Consider the following 22621-nt stretch of genomic DNA (forward strand, 5'->3'; position numbering starts at 1 on the left):
GAAAGAACGGATGCTGCTTTACTTGCTTTAAATATTTTTAACGCGTCCAACTGATGAAAAAAAAAATCTAAAATTAATCAATAATTATAATCAAAAAATTAACCCGTTAATTTTGACAGCCCTATGTTAAACCCCAAACTTGAACAACTGCATAGCTACGCCCTAGAAACCACCTACAAAGCCTTGTTTCATGGCAATGAGTTTCGTTTGAGCAATGACCACTCACATTTCCTTTAGAAAATGTAAAAGTCTAGTTTATTTGTGTGTTTATGTGACATTCAGATTTTTTTCCTGCCCCCAAATGAACTGCTTAACTGCTATTCTGGTCACTCTCACTCTGTTTCTCTGTAATCGAGCCTTCAGTCAGCAGCCGCAGAGCTTTAAATAAAGACCTGATCAGATCATACGATGAGGTCAGTGGGATAGAGGGGGAGGGAGGTGGGGGCTCCTCTCTATTGATCTGCTGTCTGTTAGACTTGTTCTACCGTCTAAACATTATTGATTACACTGTCCTCAAACAGAAGCTCCCTGTTCAATTTTCATTTTAAAGCTATTTGTTCCTCTTTAGAAAGGCTTTAGTCCACTTGTAAGTCAATACACATGAAAGAAAAAGATAGTAACACATTGTTTTACATCATGTGCTGTGTATCTCTCTCTCTCTCTCTCTCTCTCTCTCTCTCTCTCTCTGTGTAGGCCTATAGTGTCTGAGCTTCAAAGAGAGTGAATGGATGTTTTAAGGTGCACTTAAGCAACTGAGAAATTTATTTTTTCTGAACTAATTGGTAATATTATTGTAGTTTATTTGTATAATATGTAGGAGATACCAAAGTTCTTTGATATTTACCACCAGTACATATTCACCAGGTATCTATATGAAATATTTCTTATTGTTAACTTTAATATTATCTTTGCCACAGTGGTACTAGCATATTTTAGATGGTATTATTAGTCGATGACATCAGACCATCACCCCCTGCTGGTACAACCAATTAACTGCAATTTTCTGTCTTGATATTTTCTTGATATTTAAAAACACGTTAAATATCAAGCTACTGTACATGTTTCTCTCTCTCTCTCTCTCTCTCTCTCTCTCTCTCTCTCTCTCTCTCTCTCTCTCTCTCTCTCTCTCTCTCTCTCTCTCTCTCTCTCTCTCTCTCTCTCACTATATATATATATATATATATAAAACATAAAAATGTCACTTCTTTTGTTTTTATTCTTCTTTTATTTATTTTTTTACAAACTGATAAATACTTTTCAGAATAACTTAATTTTAAAATCTAGTCAGAGTTTATCATTTGTTTTAAGAGAGATATTCATATGCTGTATGTATCCACGATAACAGAAAATATTTTTGAAATGTTTGTTTATCCCTCTGTGGTCGGATATCGCGCAAGCTCACCTTTTTCCTTAGTGCAAAAGAGACTGAAATTACTCTGTTGGTTTTGATCTTACATAAGTGTTGTACATCATTAGATACTGTTAAGTGTCTATTTTTTGTGGATACTCACAATAAAACCAAAGTGTTCTGCTTTTTGTCAAATGAAGAAAAATATACATCATGCGAATTTTGCCTTCTCTCTGTCAGTGAAGTTTATTCTGAAAGGCGTCCGAAAATGAACTGTAAATAAGTAAATACTTGTCACACAGCCATGAAAGATTTTTCATTATGAAGCTGAAATTCTCTTCTTTTAAAATGAAGTAATTTATATAAAAAACAAATACCGTAAACTTAAAAGGATAGTTCACTTTGAAATTAATTTTTGATATGTTTTAGCTTACCTCAAGGGCATCCAATATGTAGGTGTCTTTGTTTCCACATTATTTTCAATTTTGATATTTTTCAGTCAAACCGTTGTTGTCTATCAGTCATATAATGCAGGTTGAGGGGGTCCACCCTTGGGTCACCTCTTAAGAGCATGCACAGAGAAGTCAAAATTAAAAATGATTTAATGACTCGTGAATGTAAGTACACATTGATGGCCTAGGACACAAAACGAGCGGTTTGTGTGAGAAAACGAACAGTATTTATTTAGTTTTTACCTCGTGTAACCACAGCCAAGTCTAACTGATCTGACGGCACAGGCGCTTCGGTCTGCGAATGCGCCAAAAGTGATTGCTTGCGTGTGTACGTCACTCATTGTTTACACAGAGATTTATTTCGGAAGTTTTACCTTTCCGTAAACATATTTAGATACATCGAAATCGTCTTCCATTGTGATTTCCTGTACACCAATATGTGTTATCTAAAAGAAAAAATATTTTATTTCAGACTTATTAAATTCTAATGGTGAAATGTATAATTATCAATGAAGTGTAATCATTCTTACATCAGAAAGTGTCTTAATCAAGATATCAGTTGCTACCCTAAAGCAATTCTGAAATGGAAACATTTTTTCTTCTATACCCTCTTCTGAGACAATCTGGTCTGCAAGTAAAACATTTTTACTGCCAAACAAGGTCAAGAAAACTCATTTCAAAATACTACAAAGGTATTATCCCTGTAATGCATTTCTTAATACGTTTAAAAAAGACTTCTCTCCACAATGTTGTTTTAGTCTTGAATCTGAAACTCTCATACATTTATTGTATAATTGTAGGCTAATTATTTTGAAAATCTAAAATGTTTTTTGATACATTCTACAAAATAATCAGAATTACATTAAAGTTAAAATTTTGGGAAGTTTCATACATAAAGCAAAAGAAATGTCTATAACACCCTCCTTTAATTTCTTTTGTGCAGAAAAACATCTCATATTTTGAAAAAAAAAATTGTTTGTAGAATTTAATGTTTTACTCTGTACAATATTAGATCTGTATCTGTATATGTTTTCCCCAATACCTGTTTGTCTTGTGTTTGATGTTAGATGTCATTTTAAGCTTTTATGAAAGTTGAAAAATAAAAAAAAAGACTGTACTTGGGTTAACACGTGCCTCACTGAGGGGGAGGAGCCTCTGTATTATGCTCGACCGTGATTGGTCAGGCAGCACATTCAGCACCGCCTCTCCACAGGCGCTGGAGACTATGCTGGAGAGACGCTGTTACATAGTCAACATTCGATACTAAAGTTCATGTATTTAATGTAAGTAATCAATCCAGGATTATATAGATTTAAGAGATGTATCGATATAAGGAAACATATGCATGTTATATAAATAGAAGTAAACCCTGTGGGGGGTTTTGTACCGCGGACTGTAGTTATGAAACCCCAGCAGCGGATTCTTTTGTAACCTGTCAACTCGTCATTCATTCGTTCGTTTTGTAACGCGACTCACGGATAGATTTTAGTCTACCGGCGGTCAGGGGTGTTTTTTTTATGACGAAACTGTTGAAAATGATTTTGACATAATTTATATGACTATTGTTATATATTTACTGCGTTGAAAAAGTGACGGATTTGGTCAAAGAGAATGTCTGTAGGCAAAGAGTCCATCTCTCAGGTCCGTGAACTCCTGAGAGAGTTGATGTTGGGTCGTGAGGATCCGGACGGGTGTTTCTGTCTGTGTTTGTCCCTGCTGGGGGACACAGACACCCGTACACACTTTCTGGACATGATCGAACCCCTCTCATCAGGACATGAACATCTACACAGTCAGCTGACTGCAACCTTTTTGGAGTACTTCTCTAAGGTAGAGAGTGTGTGTGTAGCCTATGTCTGTCTGTCTGTCTGTCTATCAAATTTATTTAATAATATAGGCTACAATAAAAATGTATAAAACATAGACCAGTCAAATACCTAAGTAAATTATAGGTCTGGGTAGATGACATGGTGTAAGGTAGGAGTGTCCTTTTTAAAGATATTATCAATTTGATAAGAATGGTGCCTATGAAATTGATCAAAAGTGACAAAGATCTTTACATATAGTAACAAAAGCTGTCTATTTCAAGTAAATGCTGTTCTTTATAACTGTCTATTAATATTTTACTTACTTTTTAAATTTCTATGAACTTTCTATCAACAAGAATCCTGAAAAAAAAGTTTCCAAAAAACTATTAAGCAGCACACCTGTTTTAAAAATTGATAATAATAATAATCAGGATCATGTGACACTGAAGACTGGAGTAATGCTGGAAATTCAGCCTTGACATCACAGGAATAAATTACATTTTAAAAATATATTAACATAGAAAAGTGTTAGAGTAATATTGTGAAATATTATTACAATTGAAAACGTCTTTGCTGTATTTTTGATCAAATAAATGAAGCTTTGGTGAGAAAGATTTTCAGGGGCTTTCATTACAGATTTAAATATCAGTTGCATAATAATACAGAGCTAAATAAGAGTCAGCTGTTGTTTGTATAGACTAATGTTAAAGATATATATTTTTTATGTTTTTGTTTTTCAGGATGAAGCAGATGAATTAGAGTTGGCCTTAACACTATCTCTCAATGAAACTAAACACATCAAAACAGATTTTAGGCAGCAGAACTCAGTCCATGAGCCTCATATGCCTCTCTGTAACAAAAGCTATGCTGAGATGACAACAGGATCTTCAGGTGGTGATCAGCCAAAAGTCAACCAGCCTATTACAAAATGGACACTAGATACTGAAGTACATAAAACCACATGTGCCATTAAAAATATGAATAAAGACAATGACGATCTCAAAGTCACAAAGTCAAAGAGGTCACAAAGGCGTCTGCGTAAGAAAGAACTTCTGTTGAAAAACCCATCGGGGCCGCGACCCGTTCTGCTGTGGTTGAGAAGGGACCTCCGCATATTGGATAACCCTGCTCTGATTGGCTGCCTGGAGCTTGGTGCACCAGTCATACCAGTCTTTTTGTGGAATGCAGTGGAAGAGGAGGGTCCAGGGGTTACTGTGGCATCCGGCGGGGCCAGTAAATACTGGCTGCATCAGGCACTAGTTAGTCTGAACCTCTCTCTAGAGCAGCTTGGAAGCCACTTGGTTACCTTGAAGGCAGAGCCATCATCTTTGACAGCACTGCAGGGATTGATCGCTGAGACAGGGGCAGCATCGGTCGTGGCAACGGCCTTGTATGAGCCGTGGTTAAAGGAAAGAGATGACAGCGTGTGGGAGACACTGGAGAAACAAGGTGTTAATTGTCACATCTACCATTCCTACTGCCTTAGGGACCCCTATGCGGTCACAACGCGGGGCGTTGGACTACGAGGTGGGTAATGCAGTGCAGCAGCTCGCCATATTTTACCCTGTTGATTAATCATAGTTAATTAAGAAAATTCTTTTGTATTACAAGATTTCTGAAATGTTGTTTAACCTGTTAACTGTCAGTGTCCAGCTAGCAGGATGCTTGGTACTCTTTTTAATTGCCTTTCCCCCCATATTTTAGAGATTATCATAGATTACATTATTTGAAGGCGTTAAACAGTCAAAATGTATTAGACAGGAAGTAAAACTAACATTGGATTCGGATGTGCCTTGATGCATACTTCAAAGGCAGCATTTTTAAGCTTACTACACCTTGATGTTGGTGACTTTTGCCAGGGCAAGCACCACCAAAATCTTTTAAAGTGCTAGTCTTCAAATTTTCTACATTTATTTGCAGGTATTGGCTCTGTCTCTCACTTTATGAGCTGCTGCCAGCAGAACCCTGGCAGTGCACTGGGAACTCCACTGGATGCCCCCGGTGCCCTGCCTGCTCCCTCAACATGGCCGCAGGGATGCCCGCTTGTCGATCTGGAGCTCGCACGCATGCCACGCAGGAAAGATGGCACAGAGGTGAAATATTCAAACCTCCACTAACAAACAGTGCTTAGTCCCAAACTAAGGATTAGGCCTTGGTTCAGTTAGGACGTACAGTAGAAGTAGCTTTTATAAACGTGCCTTAGAAATAAACGTTACTGCTGTGCATCTTGCGACAAAACAATGACACTTGATATATTTTAAGTAGGGCTGTGCAAAAGTTAATTGCGATTAATCGCATCCAAAATAAAAGTCTGTGTTTACATAATATATTTGTGTGCACTGAATATAATTATTTTGTATATATAAATACCTATGCATGCATGTATATATTTAAGAATTATTTGCGCTTAAATTCTGTATATATTTATAAAAACATAATCTATAATGTATAAATATAAATATTTTATGTATGAATAACACATTTTCTTAAATATATTCATGCATGTGTGTGTATTTATATATACGAAATAATTATATACAGCACACACAAATATTTTATGTAAACACAGACTTTTATTTTGGATGCAATTAATCGCAATTAATTTTTGCACAGCCCTAATTTTAAGATATGACAGTGCAAGTTGCTTTCAGTTAAAACAGATCAAACATGCATTTTAGTTTGGGACTAGTCTTAAGCGTTGTCTGTGAAACTGGGGGTTCATGTTTTATAATAAAAAAGTAAATATTGATTTTGAAATGTGTATCACATTTAAACTTTTAGTAAAAAATATTTCCTTTGAATTATAATTTGAGTTTACTATGGTAAATTTGTGTTATTGTTATATAAAAGCAATTGTTCGAAGCACTGAAGATAGCAATATGCTGAAACGTTTGCTCCTGTTCATTTGTTTTTAATTCACTTTGCTCTTTTTCCATGATGCAATTCATACATAAATGTTTTGATAGACTTCTGTAGTCTGTACTGAATCCAATGTGCGGCCATCCAACTTCTTGCCTGTTTTAAAAATATGCATCAGAACAGTCTCGTCTCTTCATATAACTTAAGTGGCCATTCACACAGTGAACATTTTTCATTGGAAAAACACGAGTAGAATGGAAGAAATCACAAGGTCTTGATGCACATTTTTTAAAAGTTAACTTTAAAAAAGTTAACCTGAGTGCTGTGTTTTTTAGAACACCATGTCATGCAAATGATGCAAGTCATAATCACAACTGTCAAAGACTACCATCTAGCATGTTTACAAGAAATGCAAAAGTAGAACAGTGGAATGCAAAAACACGTCCTGTGTGAACGGCCCCTATGATCTAATTGCTGTTGTTATATGGTACTGACAGATTGACTGGGCCGTGAACATTCGGAAATCATGGGACTTCAGTGAAAAAGGAGCTCAGGCCCATCTTGAGGCCTTCCTGCGAGATGGTAAGACACATTTCCAAGGTGCATGTTTTAATTTAGTAGTATATAAGCCCATCCATCATTTTGCACTCATCAACTTCATTGTAGGTGTGTACCGTTATGAAAAGGAGTCAAGTCGAGCGGATGCCCCAAACACCAGCTCTATATCTCCATATCTGCACTTTGGACAGTTGAGTGCACGCCACCTATTGTGGGACGCCCGTGGAGCTCGCTGCAGATCTCCCAAATTCCAGCGCAAACTGTCCTGGAGGGACCTGGCGTACTGGCAGCTGTGCCTTTTCCCAGACCTGCCCTGGGAGTCCATCAGGCCACCATACAAGGCAAGAGTCCAAATTATTAGGCGCACACGGAAAATGTGTGCATGTTAGAAATAGAACCGACGCCTATTTTTCATGCGACACGCAAGCGTGTTGGAAGTGTTTCTAGGCAAAAAACAATAGGAAACGATGTTTATATGTCATTTTGTACACAAATACATATTAATAAATTACATTTTGATGTCTGAAAGTCATACATTCATGACATACATTCAGTACAACTAATAATAAGAATAATTATCGATTTTCAAATATTGCCATTATTTTTGCCTATATACAGTCATTTGGATCTTCAAAGTACCAGGTTATAGAGACCAAATATGCCACAAATATGATTCTGGTTAACCATAGAATGCAAAGTCTGAAACATTAAACCATTAGAGTTTACAAGAAAAAATAGACCATATACACACACACACAAACATATATATATATATATATATATATATATATATATGTATTTCGTATCCGAATCGTATCCGAAATAAAAGTTTGTGTTTACATAACACATGTTTGTGTAGTGTGTATAATTAATTTGTATATATAAATACCCACACATGCATGTATATATTTAAGAAATATGTGCATGTATATATTTTATATATATTTATTCACAATTAATATTATATATAAATACTTGATATATTAAAAACACATTTTTCTTAAATATATACATGCATGTGTGGGTATTTATATATACAAATTAATTATACACACTACACACAAATATATTATGTAAACACAAACTTTTATTTTGGATGCGATTAATCGCGATTAATCGTTGCCCATCCCTATATATATATATATATATTCCATTCAGGTAGGCTACTAATATGTACACTCTATGCACTCTACGCTCTAAATGCACTCTTTAGGTATAAGGCATACATTTTGAAAGGGTACAGCCCAAGTGACAGCTTTTGTACCTTTTTTTTGTGAGAGTGCTACCACCGGCAACATCCTAGAATCTTGCTGGCGACTATTGCATTGACAATCATCAGAATATGTGTCTAGAAATGCGATTATCATCATGATTACATTTTTATATTCAAAATGTTTTACCCAATGTAGGTTTTGCGCTGGAGTTCAGACCGTGCCCATCTGAAGGCCTGGCAGCGTGGATTCACAGGGTACCCGCTGGTAGATGCAGCAATGAGACAGCTGTGGCAAACTGGCTGGATGAACAACTACATGAGACATGTGGTGGCCTCCTTCCTCATTGCTTATTTGCATTTTCCCTGGCAAGAAGGATACCGCTGGTTTCAGGTGACTCATACAGAAGACACCAAATTAATTCTTTTGATTTTTGATTCTGAAAATTCTGTCAAGTAATCACTCACCCTAGTGTCGTTACTACCCCATAAGACTTTCGTTCATCTTCAGAACACAAATTAAGATATTTTTGATGAAATCTGAGAGCTGGATCACTCCTTAGGTAATTTCATCTGCTGGCCCAGAAAAGTTAGTAAAGACATTGTTAAAATGTGTGTTAAATGTGTTAAAATACAATGGATCAACTTTAAGTTTATCAAACAATGAGAATACATTTTGTGCGAAAAATAACAACTTTATTCAACTATTAATTTTCTTCTGTGTGGGCCTCTGACATGAGTTCACAAGAGCGAGAACTGAGAAGATGACGCAGATGGGTCTCGATGTAGTGTTTAAAATGGTTCTAATGTGTGCACTTTCTGGATGTCCGAATCTTGAGAAACCAACGATACAACGTACAAGTGCCTTACCAATGCAAGGGCTTACCTTTCACACTTTCCCATCAAATTATTGTGAGCGTCATCTTCTCAGTTCTCACGCATGCTTCGTGGCCCTCTCGTGAACTCACTGTGAGAGTACTGTGAATCTGGCCTACTATATTAGAAAAGTATGCATTTCGAATACAGCCGTCGACTTACTCATCACAAATGTATTGGCGTACATATACTTATTCAAAAGTGGTCATGTAGATCATGTAGTGTAGATTATGTAGTCAACTAGAGAGTAAAATTTATATCTTTGATACTCAATCAAACTACAATTCAGCCAAAAAGATACCAAAGTACAGTAACTAATTATATTTAAAGAGTTCAGATGCAAAAAGTGTCTTCAGTGCCATTTAAAATCTTCTTCTAGAATGATCATTTTTATCAAGCTTGTATATTTAAGTTTGTGTAATTTTACTCAAATGACAATTAATAGGTAATATTCATTGCCATTTAAGTGAAATTACTGAACTTAAATATACAAGCTTGATAAAAAATTAAAATTCTAGAAGAAAATTTCAAATGGCACTTTTTAGACGCTTTTGCATTTGAACTCTTAATCCAATATTTGCAGCTAGCAACACACTAGCAACCAGCCAAAGTACCCTAGAAACCAGAAAGCAAAACCCTGGGAACTACCTGCATCACAGTAGCATTGTGCTGGCGAGTTTAGCTGATTTAAAGATAGAAAATGTGACCACACTTTGAGAAATGACCTGTAATGGACCATTGAACACAGCATATCAACGCTTTCTCCATTTTATAGGACACACTGCTGGATGCTGATGTTGCCATAGATGCCATGATGTGGCAGAATGGAGGAATGTGTGGACTGGATCATTGGAACTTTGTCATGCACCCTGTTGATGCAGCACTGACCTGTGACCCCTATGGTACCTATGTGCGGCAGTGGTGTCCTGAACTGAAGGCCCTCCCTGATGACCTCATCCATAAGCCCTGGAAGTGTCCAGCATCAATGCTTCGTAGAGCAGGTGTGTTATGCTAATCTGCTCACGGTTATCTCAAACTGAGACTGATTAAATGAGATATACTGTTAATATCACATATAAACTAGATTCATTTCATTTAGTGAAAATGTTTGGAACTGGGGCCAAACAAAATCTTACTGAAAGCTCATTTTTTGAGATATCAAGCTAAAATTTGGAACATAACTAATGTAAATTTAATGGCTTTGTTTTTCTTGCCGTTTTAGAGTAAAACATGTTTTTAAAAATATATATTTCATAAAAAAATGTAGTATTTTTGTGAATTTTTCTTAACAAAACAGAAAATTCTGCAACCTTTTTAAAGTTCAAGTTTAAAGTTTTTTTTTAGAATTTTTTTTCACTTTCATCAATAATTTGCCAAGTTATCTTTGAAAAGAGATCAAACTTAAGTCTGTGCTCTAAATCATTCAAGATTTATGACAGTATGGCAGACAAAAAGTGCAAAAATTATGATAACTACTGCATAAATAAATAATAATTCAGTACCATAAAATCCCCTAAAAATATAAATACAAAAAAAATATTACATTAATTTCATTCAAAAAAATTAAAAAATCATTTTTGACCACCATGTGAAGAGCACCAGAGACATTAGAGCAATTTTAAACCACTTAAGTGCAGTAAGACTTGACAGAGAACTAAACAAAAAGCCTCCCTGCATGTAAATACTGAATTGCGTTCATTTTTGCAGTTTATTGAGCTTCAAATAATTCTGTCTAAATGCCCATCTTGGTGTGTATTTACATAAACGCCCCTGCTAAATCACCATGAATTCATATAGTACTGGTCAGATATAGTACTGTCCCACTTCCCATGATGCTGGTGACTAGCAAACCAGCATAATATCTAAACACCAGTCTTGAGTATTAAGTTGAGACTAAAGTGAACATAAATATTTGGGGGAAATTTGGATTTTGCTGCTTTAATGTAATCTAAAATCATTTCAAATGTTGGCATTATAACCTTATTTGCAGCAAAAAAGGACTATATTGTGATGTATTTTGTTATTCGGTTTCACACTGAAAGATGTCGCATTACAAAGTTTGCTTTCTGTTCACAGGTGTGATTTTAGGGGGTAACTACCCAGAGCGGGTTGTTACTGACCTTGAGGAAAGACGTGCACAGTCTCTACAGGATGTTGCATCAGTGCGGAGGCGTTTCAGACAGTTTATAGACCAGCGATCAGGCTGCGATCTGGTGCCTCTGCCTGCCAGGCTGGTACAGGAAGCTCTGGGCAGTATGGAGGATGTTGTGAGGCATGAAGGAAATGGGTTTCTTCTCCCAGTCATCACCCGCATGGAGTTTAAACACCATTCGGAGGATCCAGACAGGCAGGACAACCCGTACAACGCTGTGCTAAAGGGCTACGTCAGTCGCAAACGGGATGAAACCATTGCCTTCCTCAACGAGCGAGACTTCACGGCCAGTGTGATGTGTGAGACCGCACAGCGTAGAGAGAGGTTAGAGAGGGACTGTTGTCTTCTGGAGGGTCTACCTCAGCCGACAGCCTCACGTGGCCGGGCCAGGCGTACCCCAACCAGAGACCCTTACAGCAAAGTGCCTGGGGCTGTCCCTATTCCCCACAGATAACAACAGAAAGACATGTTTTAAGGCTGGAACACAGTAAATGACTTCTGCATATTTTTTTCCCCCCACAATTTGCAGTCTGGATCAGTTGGTGAAAGGCAGCAAGTCTTCAGATTTTGGGAGTTGACAGATTTAACACATATTCACCCAGTGCAAGATGGGCACAAATTCGCAGATTTTTTTTTAGCTTCAGACTATGATTTCATCCAGTCAGAGATATCACATATTTTGAGCCAGCTCCTGTTTCTGCCTTTGCTTGTGGAGTGAAAGCCAGGTGCCATGTATTCCAGCTCTTAGTGCCTTTTAACTTTAACTAAAAAATACTTTTAGATTTATAAAAATAGTTTTTTAGACTATAAAATTGACTTTTTACAGTCTTACTTTGGTAAATAATTCAGGACAAATAACCAATTTAGAATTTATTTTGTAATTAGATGTGCTATCATTATTGCTCATGAGTTTATATAGCATACCATTATTTTTCCAAGCTGTCCGATTTAAGGTTTTCACCCGGTTGCAAATAAATAAAAGGTCCTATTCATTCATTGCATTGAAGGAGGGCCCTGCTATCAGAACAACAGAGACCTTTGATATTATTTTGACTGGCAAGCAACTATATTAGAAAGTAAATATTGTGCATTTTGTTTGCATGTTCACTATATGGTGTTCTATATTTAACATATTTATGACTTTTTGTCTTTTAATGTATTTCTTAAATATATATCCAATACCCTTAATTTGCATTTTGGGTTCTATATTTCTTACAGTAGATCTGAGAAGCACATTTGACTCCAAAGCAATATTTCTAATGCAATAAAACCATTTAAATCCAGTGAGTTTTAAATAGTTGTTTAATGTTAATCACTTTCACTCAACTGTGAGTCCTCAAATTGGACTTTAAGTGTTATTCATACTTCCACATTTTATTTGTAGCTTATTCCAAGCAATGACAAACTTTCACAGGAACAGTGCGACATCTACAAATGAGAAGAAACTGTTACATAAGCTGTGCATATTTGATCTTCAACTCTCTGTGGCTAGAAAACAAACAAAGTAACAGGCTCAATCAATCCAGGCCTGCTTGTTGTTTTCCAAGCGAAGTGCATTATGTTGTGACCATGTCCAATGGTTGAGTGTGGGTTGAAGGGAAAATATATTTTAGAAGAATTAACTACAAGCAAAAAGCAATTGATTAAGAAATAAACATTCCTTAATTGATTCTCCCCCATATGCAACATGCCAGCAGAACGATCTAGTCCTCTATAGATTTGATGTATCTCTCATAAGCAGCTTCATCCATCAGTTCGTTTAATTCCTCAGGAACAGATACGGTCATCTTCATCAGCCAGCCTGTGAACAAAATACACACTTAATGATGACAAATTATATTTTTGAGTGAGATATTCCTTAAACCTTCTCACAACAAGTTGGTTGGCTGGTTTGCGTCAAAACAAGTTTGGAGGAATGTCTCACCATCTTTATAGCAAGACTTGTTCACCAGTCCTGGGTTGTCCGCCAGGGCATCATTGACTTCTGTCACTTCCCCCGTTAGAGGAGAGTACAACTCACTTGCTGCTTTAACACTCTCCAGAGTACCGAATTCATCTACAATACAGATTATCAGAACGTTCACAATTTATCATCTGCTTAACACTCATACTGAGAATGTACTCTCTTATGCTTACATAAATATAGTTTTACCTGACTGTGATAAATTTGCACCAACTTCAGGGAGCCCACAGTAGACAACGTCCCCCAGAGCCTCCTGGGAACAGTGGATTATAAACATGAAAATACAGCCTATATACCTTTTTCTATATAAAAAATAAGCATTAATAACTCGCCTAACCTGAGCAAAATTACTGATGCCTACTGTTGCCACACCACTGTCCACGCGAACCCACTCGTGTTTGTCTGTGAACTTTAGTGCTGCATGACAGAGAGAAAACAGACTTGTTCGGGTCTCAGACGAATCAACACAGGGTAAACAATCAAGATTTATAAATGCACATAGTTCATTTCATACATAATGCGCACACGTTCAATTATAACTGGGATAATCGCTGCCTTAGTGAAGCAATTGAAAGGATTGCATGATCAGTGCCTTTTACAGACAGATAGACAGCGTATCTGGCATTTGAAGGTACTCAATATCACTTGTCAATATCAATGTGATCACAAAGGTTCACGCGTGGCGCTTGTAAACTTTCATAAGTGTGGATACCTGCGCAAAATGGAGCGGTTGTGTTCAGGAACCTTTTATAGCATGTTCTCGCCAGTAGTCTAGCTGGAGTCAGAGAATTTCTGTTTGAGAGTCGAGGAAGAGAGGAGGTCAAACTAACAGAGACACATCGTAATATTGTGCACATCGCCATTCTTCCCCGTACGCAAATAACAATGGACCCCGGCGCGCCTCGATGATGTCATTATTCGAATGGACTATGCGCGCCAAAGGTGCGTGTTCGGTTTTGGTCATTTGGTTTGGAGGGTAAATATCTAGTATTTAGAACCCGGACCGGATACTTGACAGTTACCATGGACATGAACATTTTAGATATTAACATGAAGATTTTGCGTTAAATTCACGTCTACGTTTATGATGAGATGTAACTGATCACTTTAATCAAATTATGCGGTTGTAAAATTCACTCCAATAGTTATTCTGTGGTGTGACAAATTACACTTTTAGTACAAATAGGCCTAATACGGGATTATAAAACCGCATAATATAATAATAGATTTATTAATTTTAAATTGGGCTATATGCCTATTTTATAGAGGGAAAATATAATTGATCAGGTAAATGGATTAAATCAGTTCATAAGCAGAATGTGAATACCAAAAAATAAACTGATCAATTTAGTAGGCTACAAACTGTAAAAGTTCATTTGTGTTGCAATATTCGTTTTATCTGACCAGCTCATTGAAAAAGACAACCAAAGTAACAGAAACTTATAATAGTGACAAATAGTGCTGTCATTACTTTAATTTGTTAGACAGTCACATTTACATATAGCCTACCCTAGGTTTTGTGTGTAAAGAGACAGATTATTTACAAAATTATAGGCTACTTACAAAAAAGGTCTTAACCACTGGATAATTTCTTATCCAAATTTGAATAACAAAAAATAGATTATTAGAGGTTAGACGCTCGCCAACAGAAGCCGCGTTCACCTCAGGAGGAAATGCAATGCAACAGGCTGCGCGAGCTCTTTCCTTTTAGGATCTGTAACGGACGAATTGTAACTATACGATTAATTTCAGCAAACAATATTCTTAGTAGGCTATAAGGATACGAATATGAAAAATCTATTAAATACATTGTGAACTGTCCAAACCATTGTGACGTTAAAGCAAACTTATGGTCATACTTCACCAGCAACTGGAATAGGCTGTCTATCACCAGATCTTTATGCCATTCCATGAGGTATGAGTGCTCGAGTGCTCGTGCGCGCAGGTGCGCTCCGTCTTCCTGATGCCGCAGGTGCGCGCAGGTACATCATCCTCCTCTGATTTGTACAGAAGATGGACGTTTATCTTTCACTACTCTGGGACAAATCACAATAGTTTGTTAATCGTACATCGTAGATTTTAACTTGATTAATCCTATAAGAATCTTAGTTTCAACTGAGAATTTCAGTCGATTCTCCTAAAATGAAACTCGTAATTTCATGATCGTTGAAGGACGTCCGTCGCTCTGAGATGAACGAACAGCGGGACATTAAACTGTTTTCACTCTGTACACTTTTCATTTTCAAGCTATTTGTGCTTCAAGGTAAGTATAATTTTAACTCTGAACCATGCTTCACCCCCCTAAAAATCAATTGGTAACCTTTCTAAAATTTCCTAAAAAACCCTTCTATTTATTTATTTATCCAACAACAGTAAAATTGTGGTTATAATGTTTTAGCCACAATACATTTAAACATTCTGAAAACCTATACAATTTTTGTAAGAGATCCCAGAATAATTTAGAAATGTGTTTTTAGCAGAAAATATATTTACCATGGTAAAAATTTGTATGGGTAGTGTGCTATAGGCTATGTAATGTAATTTCTGTAAACTCTGAATTATGTATTATGTAAATCAATCTTAAGCTTCGAAAAATGTGCAGTTTACTTACAATTTACAAAATCTTAAAGTTTTCAGTGTCTTAAGACTACAGTATTAGACTAAAGATGGAGCACCTCACCTACGTAGTTATAGCATACAATGGTTTATTAACATAGTCGTTTTTTGATCTAATGCAATATTTACAAACTAAAACTGGGTTAATAAGAAAAGTTTATAAATATGATTGATTTTACATTAATATAATTGTACTTTTGACAGGATTTATTTGCCAGGAATCAAACTCAGAAAACAAACTCCCCAGGTATGTGTTTTTCTAGGTATTAAACCTCTTGTTTTGGCACTTTCATGACTTTTACAAATGTGTTAATAGATTGCAATTTGATTGTACCTTTAAAAACTGGTGAACTTTATCAAACATCCATTACTACACGGAGCTTTTAAGCAGATAGACAGTGTCAAGTTATGTAACCACTGATAAGATGTTAAGTGTTTGGTCTAATGTTTTGCTATGTAACCATTAAACCATTTCCTTGAGAATCATTTAGTCCATCAACGTGACTGTGTCTGTGGCATCTTAAGTGTTTCTGAACCTTTAGTCTCACAGTCACCGCACTTTTAATACTGCTCTCTTTGTGCTACTTTTAAAAGGAGGGTTAATGCACTGCGGCAGAAACGGGATCTCTTCCGTGAAGAGGTGAGTATACCTAAGAGAAAGTGACAAGGGACGGAGTGGAGTAACCACACACACACACACACACACACACACACACACACACACTCACAAATACTGAGATACACTCTCGGTGCTGACAAAGCTGTCTTTGTGGAGTTTACACAAATGCTACAGACACTGAAAGCTCCATTCCCAAATGTCTGCAGTGGCAAAAGCATGCAGGTGAGGGAACGCCAAGACAAGTTCACCAATATGGCTTAGTGGCCAGACATGGTACTGTTGCCACTGTAGCTCGTAAGACACAAATACTTGGCTAATTTTCGATACAATTTTTTTTCTCTCTGCAGACCCTTAGTGCAGTGCTGTCTGATTCAGCTCTCCCTCGCAGAGTTCTTCATAATTATACAGCGAGAGATGCATCAACAGGTATTGCACAAAAATATACAGTATACAGTCTCACTAGATCTTGGATGCTAGAAATATCAATTAAGTTATCCTTTAATACAAAAAAAAAATCATCTAGAGATAACTTTGATGAAGATTGGATGGTGGCTTTGGATGCTTTGAACAGAAGAACCCAAAGCTGGATAGAAAACTATTTAAAACCAAGGAAATGGTTCTATGGGTTTCTTTAAACTGGGATACTCCACTTTTTTTTTGGAAATAGGCTCATTTTACAAGTCCTCCAGAGTTAAACAGTCGAGTTTTACCGTTTTTCTGACATTTATATCAGAAAATCGGCTGAATGGATTCGAAAACGGTAAAACTCGACTGTTTAACTCTGGAGGAGTTGTAAAATGCGCCTATTTCCAAAAAAAGTGGAGTATCCCTTTAAGGTGATTCACACTACACCGACAGACGCGACCAACACGCGGAAGCTGACAGAGGTGACTCACTAAATCGACCGAAACCTGACAAAGTATTCGGTGTCTGTGTTGGTGCAGTGTGAATTGGCCTTTAGATTCCCAGGCAAAGGAAAATTAAAAATATGTCCGGACAAAAACATTGGGGGTGTGCTACTTCAGTGCTTGACCACATACTTTTAAGTTTTCATTTTCTTTATTAGTAATACTTGGTGAAATTTGCCTTTTGTGTTTGTGTGTGTTGTAGAATATTGTGGGTGTCTTAATGGGGGCTGGTGCCAGGAGGAAGGACACTGTGATTGTGCTCAATTCCAGGGTCTCGGGGAACGCTGTCAAATCAGTAAGACACACACACACACACACACACACACAGGTTATATTAAATTCAAAATGAAGCTTGCTTGGATTTAATTATAGTGAGGTACATATGGCCTGATATTATCATCTGCCAGCCAGTGCTGACCATTAAATGTGGATGAAAGAACCCTGAATTTAATTACTAGAAATCAAATGGCATTGCTCACTGGTTCCAGATAATCTATGTGACTATGTCTTACTTCATTTGGTAGCATTGGATTACATATTATGTGCTGGGAATATATTGCTTGCCACAAAGAGCTTCTGTATGTATGTTTAATTAACTAGGCACTGAAAAAGCCAGGTAGCTGGTGTGACCAACACAATAACAGGTTCCTGCATACTGTATTGATATAAGCCATACTGATTACACGCCCAATGGGGAATTGATTACATGGGACACAAATATTGAGTTAGATGGTTAAATAATCACACAAACAAAAAAAGTGACAAGAGTTACATTGATACTAAGGGTTTTTGGGCATATCCCCATGCACCATGTATTATTTGAAATACCAAGTTAACTACCATTCAAATGTTTGGTGTCGGTATCTAATGAGACTATAAATAAATTTGTACTTTTATTGAGTGAGGATGTATTAAATTGATCAATAATGACAGCAAAGACATTTATTATTTTATGAGAAATTTCTATTTAAAATAAATGCTGTTCTTTTGAACTTTCTATTCATCAAAGAGTCCTGAAAAAATTATTATGGTTTCCAAAAAGATATTAATCAGCATTTTCAACGTTGATTTTTGAGCATCAAATTAGCATACAAGAATGATTTCTGAAGGATCATTTGACACTGAAGACTGGAGTAATGAAACTGAAAATTCAGCTTTGCATCAAAGGAATAAAGTACATTTTGCAATGTATTCAAAAAGAAAAAAATATTTTAAATTGTAATAGTATTTTATCATAAAATAATATGTTTTATCAAAATATGCATCTAGGAGAGCTTAAGAGACTTCTGTCAAAAACATTTGAAAGTCTTACTGACCCCAAACCTTTGAAGTTTAGTGGACATATTTTTATTTGTTATTATTCAGTCTCATAATTCTATGGTATTTTCACCATCTATCACGTCTTATGGACCTGCCACAGTACTTTTTTGTAATGTTGTATTTTAGTTCCCAACCATGGTCAGGATAGGGATGGGATTTGCCGTTCGTGGGGTCAGCATCATTTTGAGACCTTTGATGGAATGTTTTACTACTTCCCTGGAACCTGTTCATATATCCTGGCCAAAGACTGCCATTCCACAGAGCCCCAGTATACGGTGTGGGTAAGTTACAGCTACACCAGTATTTCTGCAATAGAACACAGGTCTGTTTCCTATGTACAATTTTCTTTTGATACCTGCATTGCAAGTTTATTTCTCTTTGGCAGGTTCATAACAGTCGTTCATGTAGAGGTTCGGTGTATTCATGTCCACGTGGTCTGAGTCTGTTCTTCCCAAATGAAGCAGAAATCTATATTAGTGGTTATCAGGTGCTCAAGGATGGACATAGGTGAGTTCTAAATTAATCATTTTATTTTTTCAAATACAATTTTTCAAAAGCGATAGTAAAGACATTTTAAAATATTCTATTTTAAATAAATGCAGTTCCCTATCTGTATCAGTCAGTCACGTTCAATGTTGCAACAGAACTGAGCTGACGAATTGAGATCTCACCTGAGAGCCCAATCACCTTCAAGTGTTTACTAAACAAGCCAATGGACATTGGTCACCCCATCCTGCGAAGTGAATATATAAGGAAACGCGTTTGCAGGAACATTCAAGATTTTGCTTCGGAGCCAAGTGATTCGTCGATTCTGCTCTGCAATCATCTGTACGAGTGTTCTGCACTTCAACTACCCTAAAAGAGCAAGCACGGGTGTGATGTTGCATCTTTTTAAAGATGTCATTCCGCCCGTGTGTTTATGGATGCGGTTGTTTCGTCTGACAGTCACGATCACTGCCTCACGTGGGCTTAAAGCACTTAGAGAACTTCGCCCAGCAGTTCTCGGCTTCACAGAAGCAGACGGAGGTGATTAAGCACATCCTGCCCTGGCGGCCCGCTGCTGTCTCCACCCCACCGCCGGCTGCATCCCCCCGTTTGCTCGTCGGTGAGGGTGCCCCCCTGGGCAACCCAGTCATGGGGGATGCTGGAAAGAAATAATTCAGGCTAAGTTCATTACTCGCCTGTGGAAATGAACAAAGTAGAATGCGAAAAGGAAAAACAAAACTGAGACTTAAAGGAAAGGACTAACTGGAGACATCAAGCACTGGAAGAAGCCAGAGAAGAGAGGTCCAAAGACAGAGGGCTGATCTTGATGATCAGTGATTTTTAAGCACACACCCTCTGGAGATCTGTGAGCCTATGCGAACCTACCCCTTTGGAGGGAGTTTTACGACTCTTTGTCTCCTTGCGGGGCAAAAAAAATTTAATTTGAATTTGAAAACTGTTCATTTCTTCTCAGCAAGAATTAAGAAAGAGTCACAAGTCTGAAGTGGAACATGTTTGTAGAATGGTGTTTTTCTCACCGAGAAGTTTCCCTCCACCCTGAAAGTGTATGTTGCCACTATCGCCACACATCACGATGCAGTAGATTTCTAAGACTGTGGGAAAGCATGACCTGATAATCAGGTTCCTGACGGGCATGAGGAGTCTGAATCCTCCCTGCCCTCACCTTGTACTCTCTTGGGACCTCTCCTTAGTCTTAGCAACCTTACATAGAGCGCCCTTCGAACCACTACAGTCAGTAGAGCTTAAAATCCTTTCTCTTAAGATGGCGTTCCTGACTGCATTGGGGATCTGCAGGCATTTTCGGTCAATGACTCGTGCCTAGAATTCGGAATGGCCAACTCTCACATAATCCTGAGGCCCTGGGCAGGATACATGCCCAAGGTTCCCACCACTCCTTTTAGGGATCAGGTGGTGAACCTGCAAGTGCTGCCCCTAGAGGAGGCAGACTCAGCCCTCACTTTGCTCTGTCCTGTTCAAGCTTTGCGCCTGTACGTGGACCAAACACAGAGGTTCAGGACCTGAGGCCAGCAGAAGGGAAAAGCTATGTCCAAGCAGAGGTTGGCCCACTGGATAGTGGACACCATAGTCTTGACATATCTGGCCTAAGACCTAGCGCCCTTGGGGTGAGGGTTCATTCCACTTGAAGTGTCGACTTCTGTGGCGTGTGGCCTTGTGCTGGCGCCTCACTAGCATACATTTGTAGAGCTGCGGGCTGGGCGACACCTAACACGTTTGCAAGGTTTTACAATCTCCTTGTAGTGCATGTGTCCTCCTGTGTACTCGCCACAAGTAGCCATTAAGATTGGGGGCTCACTGGGTGTCTCGCTTGCAGTGCCACTCCCCTCCTAGTTCCTCCAGCACCCTTGGCAGTCAGATGCTACGGAGGCGTCCAGCGCTGGGTCTAGCACTTGTGTGTATGCCCAGAAGGATATACAAGACTATACTAGAGCCCTTATAGTAGACTAGGTACCCTCATGTTGTATTTTCCCCTTCGGGTAATCCCACATGTGTATTCTTTTACGGTATGGCTTCCCTGTCGGCGAGCCCATATCTTTCCCTTGGCAGATCCCGCCCTTCCGTCTCTGCTCGGGATTAACTTCACCATAGCTTGGCTGAATCTACCTCAGAGACCTTCCATATGTAGCTCTGCCCTAATGGGTCAGTCCATATGTTTAATCTTCACGTTACCTCCCTACGGGTAGAATGTGGTCTCCGTAGCATCCCTTTCCCAGTGTTATCCAATAGTGTCACTGTGTGGCTCAGAAGGAACAGCAGTGATCAACACTCTCTCTGCGTTAAGTCATGTCCTTTCTCCACCCCAGCAGATAAGGGAATTAGCTGGCTTTCGCAGGGTGCTGGAAGGGGCAGCAATTATGGCGTTTTGGTATAGGTCCCAATACGTCAGTCCAGTTCTGACGTAATGTTGAACGTGACTGACTGATAGTGAACGTCTAGGTTACTAATGTAACCCCCGTTCCCTGAAGGAGGGAACAGAGATGTTAAATCCCGTTGCCACAATAGCCGTACCACTGCTGAATGGCCAGGACACACCGTCTCGGCTCCTCAGTGGCAAACTTGAATGTGCGATGCAAGAGGACTTCCTTATAAACCCATTGTGCTGGGTGGGGCGCTCGCTGCAAATCTCACACGCCAATGTCCATTGGCTCATTTCGTTTACAGTCGAAGGTGATTGGGTTCCCAATCAAATCCCAATCTGTCATTTCAGTTCTGACATACCTTCTCCATTCCCTCCTTCAGAGAACGGTGGTTACATAGGCGTCATTTACGGGGGGGATGGGTGGGACATGTCCCCACCACTTTTTGCCTGGGTCGATTTTGTCCCCACCACTTTTGAAACATCTCGCGGCACAGATGTACCAATACAAATAAAACATCTCCAGTTAACAGCATTCGTTTAATTTACTTGTTAAATAACAGGCGATCTAGCACTTAAATGTGTTGTCTTCTCTCGGAAACGCGCTTCAATCCGTTGCGGAGATTCGTTCCGGTGAAATCACAAATCAAAATGCACACAAAGTGTCCTCCGTTTCATGGGTTCTAATCCGCTCTCGTATATATTTTTTCCCTCATCAAAACATATACAACCACTGATAAACATAATATCAATTCAACCACTGATACACATTATTGGTTTTGATGAGGGGGAAAAAAAACTATACGAGTGCGGAATTAGAACTTCAAACCTCCCGAGTCCCGACACGCTAGGCAAAAATTCTTCCTCTGGACCACCACTGTACATTTACAACAAAGGGCGTATATACTCTATATACACTATACTCGGACATTGTGCTCATTTTTATTTATGTACATCAGGAAGCTACAGGACATCGTCTTTCAAAACATGACCTACTCAAAAGAGAAAAAAAGAATGCGTCATTGTACCCAGCACTTTTGAAAATGCCCTT

The 22621-nt window shown here is 38.2% G+C and overlaps 3 protein-coding genes across 4 annotated transcripts in view; 2 read left to right on the plus strand and 1 right to left on the minus strand.

Moving 5' to 3' along the window:
- The first annotated feature begins 2994 nt into the window (after positions 1–2994).
- Positions 2995–12451, plus strand: LOC120464780 (uncharacterized). Its single transcript, XM_039654300.2, has 8 exons — positions 2995–3630; positions 4349–5135; positions 5529–5701; positions 6965–7049; positions 7134–7366; positions 8435–8629; positions 9887–10112; positions 11188–12451. Exons 1-8 carry the CDS (start codon positions 3412–3414, stop codon positions 11715–11717), a joined length of 2448 nt encoding a protein of 815 aa, XP_039510234.2. The 5' UTR covers positions 2995–3411; the 3' UTR covers positions 11718–12451.
- A 480-nt stretch (positions 12452–12931) lies between these two features.
- gcsha (glycine cleavage system protein H (aminomethyl carrier), a) lies at positions 12932–14127 on the minus strand. The gene is made up of 5 exons (XM_039654299.2): positions 13939–14127; positions 13564–13643; positions 13416–13479; positions 13188–13319; positions 12932–13064 (listed from the first exon to the last, which is right to left on the minus strand). Exons 1-5 carry the CDS (start codon positions 14087–14089, stop codon positions 12967–12969), a joined length of 525 nt encoding a protein of 174 aa, XP_039510233.2. The 5' UTR covers positions 14090–14127; the 3' UTR covers positions 12932–12966.
- Positions 14128–14172: 45 nt separating this feature from the next.
- Positions 14173–22621, plus strand: part of otogl (otogelin-like) — a 52331-nt gene continuing 43882 nt past the window's right edge. For both annotated transcript variants that reach the window (XM_089135455.1, XM_089135454.1), the window contains exons 1-7: positions 14173–15489; positions 16047–16089; positions 16437–16482; positions 16809–16887; positions 17572–17664; positions 18816–18970; positions 19075–19196. In XM_089135455.1, coding sequence (XP_088991581.1) covers positions 15417–15489; positions 16047–16089; positions 16437–16482; positions 16809–16887; positions 17572–17664; positions 18816–18970; positions 19075–19196 — 611 coding nt within the window. In that variant the 5' untranslated portion in view covers positions 14173–15416. The remainder of the gene's footprint in view (positions 15490–16046; positions 16090–16436; positions 16483–16808; positions 16888–17571; positions 17665–18815; positions 18971–19074; positions 19197–22621) is intronic.

This window comes from Pimephales promelas, chromosome 10 (genome assembly GCF_988280905.1).
Source record: "Pimephales promelas chromosome 10, fPimPro1.hap1.1, whole genome shotgun sequence".
Taxonomy (NCBI): Eukaryota; Metazoa; Chordata; class Actinopteri; order Cypriniformes; family Leuciscidae; genus Pimephales; species Pimephales promelas.

What these genes read in the sequence shown, in the direction of transcription:
- gcsha (XM_039654299.2), bottom strand. Translation starts at nt 14,089, where the DNA reads ATGGCGATGTGCACAATATTACGATGTGTCTCTGTTAGTTTGACCTCC. An exon ending in AACCGCTCCATTTTGCGCAG is followed by an intron (nt 13,644 to 13,938) that starts GTATCCACACTT and finishes TCTGTCATGCAG; the next exon opens with CACTAAAGTTCACAGACAAA. An exon ending in TGCAAATTTATCACAGTCAG is followed by an intron (nt 13,320 to 13,415) that starts GTAAAACTATAT and finishes TCTGTATTGTAG; the next exon opens with ATGAATTCGGTACTCTGGAG.
- LOC120464780 (XM_039654300.2), top strand. Translation starts at nt 3,412, where the DNA reads ATGTCTGTAGGCAAAGAGTCCATCTCTCAGGTCCGTGAACTCCTGAGA. An exon ending in GCGGGGCGTTGGACTACGAG is followed by an intron (nt 5,136 to 5,528) that starts GTGGGTAATGCA and finishes ATTTATTTGCAG; the next exon opens with GTATTGGCTCTGTCTCTCAC. An exon ending in ATCAATGCTTCGTAGAGCAG is followed by an intron (nt 10,113 to 11,187) that starts GTGTGTTATGCT and finishes TTCTGTTCACAG; the next exon opens with GTGTGATTTTAGGGGGTAAC.